The 14723-nt window shown below is 36.1% G+C and overlaps 1 protein-coding gene across 2 annotated transcripts in view; it reads right to left on the reverse strand.

Annotated features, from left to right (window-relative positions):
• Positions 1–14723, reverse strand: part of FRMD6 (FERM domain containing 6) — a 75815-nt gene that overhangs the window by 22369 nt on the left and 38723 nt on the right. Inside the window, exons 3-6 of one of the 2 annotated variants that reach the window (XM_041759464.1) lie at positions 9243–9333; positions 6048–6127; positions 4927–5003; positions 2580–2766 (exon numbers count right to left, since the gene is read on the reverse strand). In XM_041759464.1, coding sequence (XP_041615398.1) covers positions 2580–2766; positions 4927–5003; positions 6048–6127; positions 9243–9333 — 435 coding nt within the window. Of the gene's footprint in view, positions 1–2579; positions 2767–4926; positions 5004–6023; positions 6128–9242; positions 9334–14723 lie in introns of both variants that reach the window. The other variant, XM_041759463.1, reaches the window with a different exon arrangement.

Consider the following 14723-nt stretch of genomic DNA (forward strand, 5'->3'; position numbering starts at 1 on the left):
GTTTTTATAGATAATGATGTTTTGTTTCTTCCTATTGAATTAAACTTGATAAATTCCTGGCCATTTAAGAAGTTTTGCTGAGAACTCAAAATTACAGAGTTTTCCTTCGAGACTCCTTTTACATGGAGGTAACCTAAGTTAGGAGTTATCAAACTTTTCTCGGATCAAAGAACACTCAGAAAATAGTATTTGTAAAGGCACTGAAGTAAGTGGCTTTGGTGATCCCAAAGATTGAAGACACTCATATCTCAGCACCCTGGAGGCTATGGCACCCTAACTGGTGAGCTCTGATTTAAAAGACCAAGATTCAGGGCACCTGGATGGCTCAGTCGGTTAGGCGTCTGCCTTCAGCTCAGGTCATGATTCCAGCATCCTAGGACGGAGGCCTGCATTAGGCTCCCCATTAGTGGGAAGTCTGCCTCTGCCTCTACCCCTCTCCCCTGCTTGTGATCTCTCACGCTCTCTCAAATAAATAAAATCTTTTAAAAAATAATTAAAAAAAATAAAATAAAATAAAAGACCAAGATTCACCGAGTCCCTGATGGCAACTAGGGAAAGAAACACAGGCTGATTTGGGTTCCACAGATACTGAATATGTAAAAGCTTGACACCTTTTGTGGTTTCTTTTTAACAAGAGAAGCACTGTCAGTCCACAAAACCTTATATTAAGCACCTCAACGTGAAATGCTGAAGAAACAGAAAAGGTGACATTTGTGCCTGTCCATTAGAATATACAACCAAGCAGTTTACTGGAGGCAAAAGATAAACAGATTATTTGAAAAGAAGACATAAAACACTGTGTCTAGGGTATTCCAGAGCCCAGAGGAAGGGCATTTGGGTACCTAATGGGTTCCTCCAGGCAGAGGATGAACAAGGGTTAGCCAGGTCAAACAGGGTGAGGGCTTTCCCCAGCTAGAGGGACTTTAGAAGGAGGAACACAAGTGTGAAACTCCACAGGACGTGCAGAGACATAGGAATTGCTGGATATTGTCAGAGCATAAAATTCAAGGCACAGGACAACCAGAGAGGAAGCTGGAAAGACTGGCAGAGATCAGATCCCAGAAAGTTCCTCGGTCATGCTTGAGAGACAGGCTTTCACTCTGAAGGTGATAGGGGAGCCACGGAAGGTTTAAATCAGAAGCAAAAGCAACTCAAATGCAAGCTGTGAAGACTGAAGCACAGACAAGCCCCCCAGAGCAGTGCTGCTGAGTGCTGACAAGAGCTGGAACCTGGGAGACAGAACGACGATGGGTAGGGCACACAATAACAATAAACATTTAGGAAGTCAACCACAGCAAAAATTCAAGAGAATTTTATTTCCTAAGCTAGGTGATAGGTGATCAGTGCTTTATATTAGAGGATGTTCCAGATGACTGGATAGGGCAGGGAGAAAGAAGGGTGATGGGGGAAGAGTTCTGATGACTCTCAAGTTTCTGGGTGACTAAGTGGATGGCAGCGGCAGTAGCTAAGATGAGGGATGCAGAGGAAGGAATGCATAGAATTGAAGTGGGAAAAAGATGACCTTGATTTGGAGCATTCTGTGTTTGAGATACCTATGGGTAAAGAGCTATCTAATGGTCACAGGGAAGAGAAACAGATTTGGGAGTTGCCAGCACATAAGTGGTTGTTAAAAAGCATTCATTTGGATGAGATCTCCCAGGATGGGAGTGGTTAAGTGTCAGATGCGGCCAAAGAAAGAAGTGGGAAGTGTCCACTGGATCTGGCAATTTCAAGGTCACCAGTGACCTTAGGGATAGCACCACAAGTGAAGTGGTAAGGAAAGAAGGCAGAAGGAAGCTCCCTGAGGAGTTCACCTGGGAAATAAGGAAGGTAAAAAATCAAATATATGTTATTTTTTTCAAGAGGCTTTACTGAGAAGGCAAGGTGAGAACGGTAGTTCTTTTTTCCTTTCTTCCCTGAGGATGAGGTAGGGCAAGACAAATATACTTTGTATGTTCTAACTGACAAAGTTAGTTTGAGCAGAGGCTAAGGATGTGTAGGGAGGCAAGTTACAGCAGAGACCTGGACCAAGACAAGTGGGCACCATACATGGGCAGGGTTGTGTGGAGAAAGGACACTTGAGACAGGCCATGCTGGAATAATCTAAATTTTCTTGCTGAAGAAATGGCATGCTTCCTCTCTTGGGAGTAGAGGAGATGGCCAGCAGAGCAAGGAGTTTACTTATATTTGTTTTCTCAACACAGGAAAAGTTGTAAATGATCTTATCTTTAAAAGATAACGTTTTTCTCCCTTCAAAGGGAAGAAAATGATGCTTGGATTAAGAGTAAATAAGAAAATAAAGATATACAAATGCCAAGAGAAGGCTGGCAACTTCCAAGTTCCACCATATTCAGGACAGACAGCAATCCTCTTCCCCATTAGCTGTAAGTGGCAGATCAACTATATCCAGAGATCATGTGTACCATGCTTTCAGGTGTTAAATTTATATTTGGGCATCACAGAGGGTTTTACTGGCCACAAACATCTGGGTTCCCATTTCTGGAAGCAACAGGAGTAGCAGCATAATGAACTAGAGATGTGCTAGAGAAAACACTTTAAGATTCGAAAACAGTGCCTACCCAAGCAGGGAAGTAAGCCTCTGGCTCAAAGTATTTTCCATAGTGCTTATTCCTTTTGAAGTTCCCAAGATCAGCCTGCAGGGCAAAGGCTGCCAGCAGGAAATAGGCTTCTTCTCGGAGTACACACTGCGAATGAAGAACTTGTTTTCTCAGGTGCCAGTAATAATAGTATCGTGCTGCTCTGTCACTAGGAAAATAAAAGAAAACAGACCTCACATTTGATGGAACAATCCAATGGCGTGTAAACAGAACCCAAATCCTGCTGTCTGTCTAGTGACAAGAGGTCTTCTGTTTCAGCTCCCTCTTTCTCCCTCCCCACGCCCAACTCCTTGAAAAAAAGGGGGGAGGGCTTGTAGCTAATACCTGATTGCTGCCTCACCCAGGTCACAGGGAGACAGAACTCCACGTCTGACTCCCCAAACAGCAAACATACCATTTCCTGAGGCCTGTAACATTTGATTCATTCAGAGAATGGAAACAAGGTCTGAATCACTCCACTCCAATATAGTTAACATTTCACTGAACAAGGATTAGTATAGAAGCCTAAGCATTTGTTGTCTGCATTAAAATTATTTTGCTGCAATAATGCTCGCAAATCTGAGGGGACAACCCTGGCTCTAATGTTTTGCTGTTCTGTTTTGGTTTGGTTTTCAGCTAAGCTCATTACAAATACTCTAAGACCCTTTTAAAAATGTTTCTGTTTATATGCCCCCCCCCCAAAATTAACTTATAGTGCTTTTTTCCCCTCAGAATGAATGAACTGAAAAAAAAAACTTGCCTTAAATCTTTTTCTTTAATTGAGTGGATACTTTACGGGTGTGGTTTTATATGCACATGTTATGACAATCCTGATACTCCTCACAAATGGAAATACTAATACTGCACTCATTACAATCTGTTGAGGTCAGAAATAAATATAGTTCTCATTAACTACATTGAGTAAGAAGTGCTGACTGGGGAAAAACATGGTCAAGCTCCAAAAAATGTCAGAGGCAAATGGGATGCCTCTGTGATCAAAGTAAAAATGCAAGGAAAAAAAAAGCGCGTGCTTGTGTGTGTGTGTGTGTGTGTGTGTGTGTGTATGCGTGTATGTATTTAATGAGTATATTTGCCTTCCTATTATTTTAGGTTGAATGTTTACCTGAGATTCATAGCTCATTAGCAGATGACAATAAAAACCTGAGTTGATTTCAACTAAGATGGTGTTTAAGAATGAAAAGTTTAAAAATAAAGCATTTATGTAATTTTTTTCCCTCAGGACAGAGTACTTTTCAGAGCACTTCTTTTTATAATGCTGACCACACAGTGTTTGGACTAGTTCATCCCTGGGGAAAAAAAGAAGTACAGGGATGAATTAAACATTGATTAGCCCCAGGGGGTTAATTAGTGGCTAAATAACATATTTTCCTTCTTTTCAGCACATTCCATACTTAGTAGGTAAACTGAGTAAATATTTCACATAAGTTCAGAAAAACTAAAAAAAGTTTCTTAATCTTTTAAAAAATTATTTACAGCTAATATTTTTTACTTTTAAATTTACATATGGCAATAATACAAATATTAAGAACGAACCTCACATATAACTCATTAGCCAAATGTATCTATCTTTTTAACACGTGTTTCTCAGAGTTTAGAAGTAAATAAGTAAAACAGAGTTCACATTTCTAGTATTTTCTATCAGTCAACAAAACCACTTCTGAAAGTTTTCCAACACTGAATACTATACAAATGATAAACTGAGTTTCTGAAATGGTAAATTCTGAGTTTGTGTAAGTATCAGTATTGTTCATGCACCTACCTACAGAAAAAGAATCAATTACCTACCTTTGCCAAATGGCATCTAAGATTCTCACAGGACAGCTTCATTGGGTGTAATCTTAGCTTTAACGCTACTGCCAAGAACAGAAGCAAGACCCCGAAGGTGAAAGAAAACCGGGCTGTATAAACAGCATGCATTTTTATAGGAGAGAATTCTTGCTGCTGCCCTACTCCCCACTCTTCCACCAGAAAACAATATAATACTTTAATCAGTTTCTTTATTCTCCACAAAAATGCTAGTTCCTTCTTGAATGAAGTATCCTTTTGGTGACTGATTATCGAAAATGTGGAATACAGAAAATATTAACATTTTTATCAACAGTCTATCATTCATTTGTACATTGAACAAATATTTATTGAGTGTTCTAGGAACTGAGGATATACGAGCATACAAAAAGAATTTTTAAAAAATCCTTGCTCTTTTGGAATGTATATCCTAGCGGGTGGAAACAAACATGAGTACTTTATTTAGTACGTTAGGAGGTGAGTGCTTTGGGTAAGTAAGGGTTTGGAGTCCTTGTCCTCCTACCTGATCAATCTGCCATTTTCCACATAGTACTGCACACGGAAGTGAATGATCATAGGAGGTCCAAATTGGTCAATACCCTAAACAATGACACATATAAAAAGCAAGCTATTTTTAGTTACCACAAAAAGGGGTTTCAAAAGCAACAAAATTCTGTAATTTACAAGATAGTTTTTATATCTTGAAAGGTTTTATCTTCCAATGGGTGGTGGCTGGCAAAAGGCAGACAAATGTCCCTCTGGATACCAAGTTCATGCAAAACTGAGAAGTTATAAAACATCATCATCATGTATCTGATACTCATTCACTGTAATGCCAATGACAACATAAGGGAAGATAAAAATAAATACCAGTGGAAATTTCTAGTTGAGATCCAGCTCCTCTCTCAACTCTATCCCCTGTGGTGACCATTTGCTCCTCATTACAAATGTTCTCTTGTTCCTCTGACATTCCACATACCAAATTCTAATATACTGTTTGTTTATTTTGACTTTAATGTGCCTTACTTTGTAGTTGGCTTTCAAGTAGCCTTCCCATTTATTCCAAGAATTCTTAAAATACAAATTGAAGGATCTAGGATTAGACACTAGGGATTTATTCCTGATTTACTAGGGTGATCCTGGAAACATCAGGTAAATTCCCTGTGAATGATCCCTCATGTAAATGGAATTGATGTTTACTAAATAAAGGCATCATCAGTATAATAAAGTAGCAAAGTAGCAAAGGGAAGTGTAGTAAAAATGAATTTAAAAATTATGAATAGCTTCTAGAACATCAGTTTTGACAGCTAATACAGCCAGAGATGAGGAGTAAGCAATTTTTCCATGGCTTTCATCTCAAAGCATTATCCCAAAATTACTAAAGTTATTATCCAACATTATTTAAGCAGATACTTAAAAACTATTGTTATGTGCTATAAACAATTAATACACTTCATTAACATGACATTTTAGAACTTATAATTCATTTCCGTTTCCCATTCTCTACTTCATAATACTTTTATGAATTAAAATTTAAAAACTAAATATTTTTCTAATATACATAGCTAAAATAAACCTTTTAAAAAATCAAAATAATTTTGCTTATAAATGTAATCTCACCCAAGTGACTTCGTATTGTCGTACCTTGCTGGCCTCTTTCTTCCATTCTTTTGGACAATATTTATACAGCTTTTGTGACAACTCCATATAGACATGTTCATTATCTGCACATTAAAAAAGGAGACAAGATGATAAAGATGAATTTAAAAGAAAAGAATATACACAAAAATGGGTTTTTTAAAAAAAAGACTCAAGATTTGTGAATGTGTTCTGAATTCACACAATACCATGAAAACTCAACAAGATACTAAAAGCCAAAAGGTTGGCTAGACATTAATGACATCTTTTGAAATTATTTTGCATTTGCAACACAGAACACATACTATTAAAAATATGTATTACTTAGAAGAAATACTAGCTTCTACCTCCCACTTTTACTTAGTTTCTATGGTCAACCTAATGTAGAGTCAAACTTGCAACACTGTGTGCTTCCTTGCTTTTAGAGAAACATGCTTTCGTTGAGCTCTCAGAGGATTCTTGTCATAGGTGGAGAATAATGAAACAGGGCAGAAACACCATCCTAATTGTTATGTAGGAAATTAGGGGACCCTGAGGATAACTGCCTATTTCCAAGTGAGGGGAACTTGCCCCATGTTTTGTGAACAACAGCCTTTAAGGCTATTTCTTCTCTGTGTTCTCCACATATAGCATAGCCTGATAAAATGGCAAGTCATTACTTACACTGCCTTTGGGATTGATCCTATGGAAAGAGGAAAAGAATCTCATGCAAAAAAAGAATGTCAAAGTATTTCCTCAAGGGCATGATGTTCTTAAGATGAACAGAAGCTATGATTGTTAAAACTCCAGGTAAAAGTGATCTAAACATGTGAAGACAGGCTGGTAAAAAACATTAAAATTTTCAGATTTCCCAAAGAAAATCTCTTGAAAGAGGGATATTTCACAAGAGCCTTCAGTATTTCTCTCTCTTACAAAGCCATCTTCTTTTTAAAAGAGTTTATTTATTTATTTTAGAGAGACCGCGCATGTGTGTGTGTGTGTGTGAGTGGGGAGAGGGGCTGAGGGGTAGGAAGAGAGAATCTGAAACAGACTTCCTATTAGCCGTGCAGCAACCCAACATGGGACTTGATCCCACACAGTGAGATCATGACCTGAGTCAAAACCAAGAGTTCACGGCTTAAATGATTGAGCCAACCAGGTACCCTCAGAGTTTTAAGCCTAAAAAGTTTATTCTATTTTCTCTAACCATCACTAAGGGAGTATGCTCATGGAAAGCTCTACATAAAAATAAATGTACTCACTCTGGAAGGGTAGAGTATCTCTTTGACTACTCCAAGGTTAAGACACCTGACTGAATGCTGGGGTGTTTTGACTGAGAAAAAGCCGTAAGAGAATAGGAAAGGTAGAGCTACTCTGTTTATAAATGACATATTAAGCCAACCAATTTGAATGAAAGGGATAAAGAAGAGGTCTCAGATACATAAAAAGGGTGCTACTTAAATTCACTTATCAGATCAACTAAATTATCTCCCATCTCTCATATGCTACCAATTAAACATGAAATGAACAAGACCAGACAACCTTCCTGTTGAATATGATTTGTGTTTGGCTTGAGTTGCCAACTGAAGAAGCAATATAATGAACAGAAATGAGACTGTTCCCTGTGTAATAGCACATATTTTTAAACTACCACCATCTCTCTACCATCTGACAGTTTGATCATGGCTCTATATTTTAGGCATTCTAAAGCATATAACAAAATCTGACAAGCAGGTGAAGCAGTAATTTCAGTTGACATGAGAGAAAAGTAAAATTGAGAGAGTCAAGTGATATTTCTAAAGCCACACAGCTAGCTAGTGGTAGAACCAGAATTAGAACCAGGTCATCTTATTCCTTTTCCAATGTTCTTTCGCCACATTACAATATCTCTTTTTAAAAAGGTATCTTAAAACTCTTATTTTGAAATCTAAGGAAGCTGTAAACTGGTTTTATTAGGCTGACTTGTTGAACAACACAAATCAACAGTCTGGCTGTAGTTGTAGCATTAAAAGAATTAAAACTTTGAGTTTAGAATAAAAGAAAAATTTTTTAGAATCTATACAGCATCTTATTTCTCCCAGACCCTTCCTTGAAAGTATGACTGAGAGATGTACTAATAGAAGGATAGAGTTAGTAGATAGATAGTGTGTTTTTATTGCTTTAATTATTGCAGGAAGAAACCAAAGAGCAAATGGCTGATTCATTGGTTGAGGTGCTCACTGCTCCAGGGTCCCTGGCCTCTCCTAAAAAGACAGCTGAAAATGGTTCACATTTTGGTGGAGAAGGGCCTTGTTTTTCAGCTGATCATGATACACTTTTCCATTTGGCAGATCTAAGCATTTATGACACTAACACAGATTCTCAAGATGTCATAAACTTTTACATTTAAACTAATTCCAGGAGTAGAATATGATCCATATACAAGTAAAAAATTAAATACATTTCACAAAAGTATATTAAAAGTATTATTGAAAACCTGAATAAAGATATAAATGGTTTTTTGACATAAGAGTAAATTAGATAAATTTAAAAATATGATTTGAAAGAAAAAGGTTATAAGGAATGGTGCTGGCAAATCCTGGTAACTTAACTCAAATATTATGGGGTTGGGGTGGGGGAAGAGGCTTATATGGAGCCATTTATGTGGAGAAAACCTTCACATAAAGTATATAGCAGAAACTCATCCCCCATCTCCAAGTCATACAGTCTAATTGGAAAAAATGTATGAAGAGGAAAAAACAGAAAATAAGAGCAAATTAGTAGATCATTTTGTTATACTATATAGTCAACAGTAGGAGAACTTGAGTAGAGGAAAGTTATTTTTCTTATGTCTAAATTTTTTAATGTTAGAAGTTATAAAACAAATTATAAAAACATCCAAGATAATTTTCTACTAGCTCCAGCTGCTCCCTGAGTGCAAGGCAACAAAAATCAAGCTTGGTTCACTAAAACAGAAAAGAACAAACACAAAATCTAGATTCCTTAAAAAGAACTGATTTTTAAGTTTAAACTATAATGCATGGTTTAAAATTCTAAATCTCAGAAGAAATACATATCAGTTAAGATTTAAAAATGAATACTAGACTACAAGTAATAACCAGTTTATGGGTATTATGACAATCACAATCTTATCACAATATGCCCAAATTAAGTTATAGCAACAAAATATCATTTCCCCAGGGATAGTTGGTTAAATCTGTCAGCGGTGGGACAAAGACCTACTTTGTATAACACTGAGTCCAAAGAGGTGACAGTCCTTTAGCCTGAGTAGGTCACACACCTGGACCAGCAACTGGTGACACAGAATTTTAACCTGTAGAGAAAAAACAAAACAAAATAAACAACACAACTTGAGATAATAAGTAAACCAAGCCTACATGCTGAGCCACAATCAGGCAATTTATTTATTTTATTTTATTAAAGATTTTATTTATTTATCTTAGAGAGAAAGAGCATGCAAGTTGGAGGAGTAGCAGAGTAGGACAGAGAGGCAAGGGGAAAGTATCTCCTGCAGACTCCATACTGGGTACAGAGTCTGACATGGGGCTCAATCCCACGACCCCAAAATCATGACCCAAGTGGAAACCAAGAGTCAGACACTTAACTGACTGAGCCACTCACGTACCCCCACAATCAGGCAATATAATGCACCTTACATATATGCCTTAAAAGGACAAGTTAACACTAGCAAAACAACTGTTGGTTCATGGAAATTGCTTTAATTTGTGTTGTTTTTCAGTAATGATTATCACAATACAAATTTTTACGAAATGGTAATAAGGTACCAATGCAATCTTGTGCAAGACTCATAAATCTTATGACACATGGACAAGGACTTATTCTAAAACCAATGTGCATGATAAATATATCAGAAGGTACACAAAACAGGCTACTCAGATTATCAAAAGCAAGTCAGGCAAGTATCTTTACAAGGTATGTTTTCCTCTTGATGGTCTAAGCAAAATATTTATATACTATTATAGTGAGTGAATAACTCATTTTATTTATCTTAATCACGTCTATTGTCTTATAAGTACCTAAATAAGGGTCCCTTCTCAGTCCTAGTAGAATTCAAACATAATAAAATCCTATTAATTTGGAACTCTGTGACTAGGTTATTCTGAAAAGTTACATGGTGAACAATTATATACTCTTTAAAAGACATAATTTTAATGACTTCTCTAATATTTAATCAAGCATTTTGAGGGATAGTAATTCTGCTGGGTCTGCCTCATTGAATTTAGAATCATTCAAGCTTATCAGAGTTGGAACTGACTTTAAGAGCTCATACAGGTCAATTTCTTCATTTTATAAAAGTAGAAAATACAACCTAGAAAGCTTAAAGTCATGTAGCTAGTAAGGGCAAAAACAGCAAAACACAATTTTGCTCATTTAAGTATTCAAATATTTTTAAATGTGTACATTAAAATATATGCAACATGATGGTTTGTCATTTTAGCTATATATATTATGTGTGGCATTTCCCCCTCATTTGTACTATTAATGTGCAATGATACTGATGCCACTTAGAGTTTTAATTATAAATTCTAAATTAACTCTGAATTCATGACTTTTTATCATACCTTAATAAAGGTAACTCAGATTCAGAAAATAAAAACATGCTGAGGCCCTTCAATAACTGAAAGCCAAACAATTCAGATGGTGATAATTCGAACTGAAAGAAGAAAAAATAGGTTTATTGCTCTTTCCACATTTACTATTAAATGGCAACTAATCTGAAGCACTTTACTGGAAAGAGCAAATGGTATTTATTCAAGACCAGAAGCACATGAATTCAGCTGCTTAGGGGCAAAAGGGACTGGAAGAAGCTGGGACAGTGTCTTATTTTATATTCAGGATATATCGTTGACATTCAGTAAATGTCTGAAAAACAAAACATGAGTCTGATACCCCTGTGGGCTCCTCACCTTTGTTCTGTTTCATGACTATGGACTAGTCTCTGGCCCACTGAGCAGATCAGTTTATAGATCTGCCATTCAAGAATTTTGGGAAAATGCAGCATTGCAAGGCCACCAACACCACTGGGAGAATACATTTGCTAAGAGGAAATCATTTCTTCTTTGCTCATTAAAAAGACTGTGTGTTAACTGAATTTAAATAAAATAAAATGATTGTGTGTTTTTGAGTTCTGCATTACCACAATTCTACTTTATAAAAAAGCTTAAATAAACATGATGTAAGTATCAAATGTTATATAAAATTGAACCATTATACTACAAATTTGAGACTTAAAATTTCATACCATCTAGGGTACCTTTAATCCTTAGTTTTGACTGTATTTTCAAATGTCATAAACAAAGCTCTTGGGATAAAAATGTAATAACAAGTTAACAGAAAAATTCCAAACCACAAACCATATACAAAAACAAACCATGTTGTAACTTTGTGTAACCACTGTTCAAATAATGCTATACATTTCCTCCATATATATACATCCCATATACTTATCATTGTTCTGCTAGTTCAAATCAAGTATTTGGAGTCTACTGATAAAACTCTGTAACAACTATCAAGTATTGTTCTTGTTCAAAACTGTAATTTAAAAAAAAAAAAACAAACCTGTAATTAAGTAAGGCTGTGGCTCTGAAGTTTTGTCTGCTGTGAAAACAAGCTGGAGTTTTTTTGTATTTGCATATTATGAGTCTTCAAGGCTACATTTTAGCTGATTGTGAAATTATTCAAGTTCTTTAATCTTCAGGAACAATGGAGCTTTAAAAAGTGCTATAGAGTATGAGGTATTAAGAATTAAAGTATTACTTAAAAATCTACTGTATATGAAACTTTCTGATAAAAACAGCATTTGGGGCACATGAGTGGCTCAGCGGTTGAGCATCTGCCTTCAGCTCAGGGCGTGATCCCGGGGTCCTGGATCAAGTCCCATGTCAGGCTCCCTGCATGGAGCCTGCTTCTCCTTCTGCCTGTGTCTCTGCCTCTCTCTCTGTTTCTCATGAATGAATAAATAAAATCTTTAAAAAAACAAAAACAAAACAAAACAGCATTTGATCCTAAATGTCAATGGTTGGGGGTGCCTAGGTGGCTCAGTCAGTTCAGTGTCTGACTCTCGGTTTTGGCTCACATCAAGATCTTGGGTCCTGAGATTGAGCCCCATGTCAGGCTCCACACTCAGCAAGGAATCTGCTTGAGATTCTCTACCTCTCCTTCTGCCCTTCCCCCCACTCATGCACACGCTCTCTCTTTCTCTAAAATAAATAAATAAATAGATAGGTAAATAAATAATATTTAAAGTAAATAAATAAATAAATGTCAATGGTAATTGAGCAAGCATGTTTAAAATATATTAAAAAAAGAATTGTTCCCTTTTGTCTTACTGAACAGGTATAAACTCTTGGCCACTATTTATGTAACTCAATAATTTGTGTACATTTATCATAATCTCATCATCAAAATTTACCAAGTTTCCATGAATATTTACCTGATGATTAAAATCTTTAAAACATCCCCTACTAGTTCAAACTCATGGAGAAACTAGAATGATCAAAACACTAAATTTACCTCTCATGCAGAAAGACAGTATTTTACCAATATATATATATATATATATATATATATATATATATATATAAACTATATATATATGTCAAGAAATAAACTATCTTTGTTTAAAAATAATAGAAATATGAAAAAATGAGACCATTAATAAAACTGTTTTTGCTATAATTAATTTGTTATACTACAAACATCAATGCAATTTTATGAAAAAGATAACACTGTAGAAAAAGACAGACCTTTGGCAGCCCTGAATGGGCTTTCTAGCAATGAGGGGTCTCCATACTACTTAACTCCTCCTCCCTCCTTTGTTCAACAGCTTGCTAGAGAGGAGTCTATGTGCCCTGGAATAAGAAAATCTTATCGGCCTACAGGGGATTCAGATTCTCCATTTGAGCTTCATTAACAGAGCTCCCTAATGAAATGAACAAACAGCTCAAAGAAATTTTAAAAAGTGCTACTCTATTAAGTGCTCACTTACTAAGCAATTCCCAGCTGCCTAGCACTACAATTAGCAGTTTATTCATGTTATATTTTTAAATCCCCACAATGACCTCGATGAGGAGAGGAAGATTACCTCTATTTTATAGATGAGGAAATTGGAAGCAAAAAAATCTAACTTGCCCAAGGCTGCAGAGTGTGTCAGAGAGTAAGGATTTCATCTGAGGTCCCTGTGACTCTAAAGCCCTCCTTAAGCATGATGATCCATGGCTGTACAACCTGTGAACATAGCCCTGACCACCCTGTAGGGATATTACACTAATTTTGCAAAATAAGGTAAGTGAAGACATGTAAAATTAATCTCTGATAAGGAGTTAAAGTAATAATAACTGCTACTATGTATGTGTCAGGAATGATGCTATCCGCTAATCCTCAATTCTCACAATTACACAGTAAGATTATAGAATAGGTGTTATTCCTAATTATCTTCCTCCATTGAGATTTTAGTACCAGTTAATTTCTTTGAAAATTATAGTCAGCTCTTAGTATTCCTCATGAACCCAGATTAATCTTCCTTCCACTTATCCAAGGCCAGTAAGGTCTTGTTCCATATCCTATATGTATACGTAGCTGCACAAATGAACACACAGATATACAGTCCACTGAGTAGAAAGATATAAATGGACCTGAGAGAAATTTCTTAAGTGCTTAGGCTATAATGCCATGGATAATGAAATTTTTAAAATTCAGTGGGTATTTTTTTAATAAAATAATGTATGTAAAACAGAGTAGAGTTGTATCTTAATGTATTTTGCCCATGACCACACTGAAAAAGATAAGCTCTCAAGTTTTATTAGATTTTTAAAAAACAAATGTTGTAAAAATAATAGCCTATTGCTTCACATATTCAAAAACAACTTTGGGTACCCTAAATAACAATCTTGCTAATCAACAGAAATTCTGCCCAACAGATGACAAAATTCATTCAAGAGGTAGGTGATGGGCAGCCTGGGTGGCTCACGGTTTAGCGCCACCTTCAGCCCAGGGCATGATTCTGGAGACCCAGGATCGAGTCCCATGTTGGGCTACCTGCGTGGAGCCTGCTTCTCCCTCTGCCTCTCGCTCTGTCTCTCATTAATAAATAAATAAAATCTTAAAAAAAAAAAAAAAGTAGGTGATGCTCAGACAATCCCTATGAGCAAAAATAATGTTATGGCAGTAAATCAAGAAACTGAGGAACTGTGGTGATTGTCAGAATAAAACTGAAATAATTATGACAATAAGCAGAACCTTTTCCTGTCTAAATTTTTTAATGAAGCTACTTCAATGTCATACATATTCAGTATAACATTTAGAAATATTCTTTTATATAGCAATTGGCTTAAAAATATAGTAGCATATAGCAAAGAAAATCAACTTAAGACATGCACAAAAGCAAGTTTTTCTCTAATCCATTTGAATACAATCAGTGAAAGGAAGAATATGAACATTGATAATAGGGAGAGGGGTTGAAAAATGCTAGGCATGATTCTGATTACCATAAATCTGTTTGGCAGTCTCTACCAAAGCTAAACACAGGTATACTTTATGATTCATAACTCCACTCTTGAATAAACTCCAGAAATGTATACATATGCACATACACATAAATGAATTTCACAGGCTAAATTTTATTTAAAAGAAGCCAGGTACAAAAGAGAACACACCACATAATTTTAGCTGCATGAAGTTGGG

This window comes from Vulpes lagopus, chromosome 6 (assembly GCF_018345385.1).
Source record: "Vulpes lagopus strain Blue_001 chromosome 6, ASM1834538v1, whole genome shotgun sequence".
Taxonomy (NCBI): Eukaryota; Metazoa; Chordata; class Mammalia; order Carnivora; family Canidae; genus Vulpes; species Vulpes lagopus.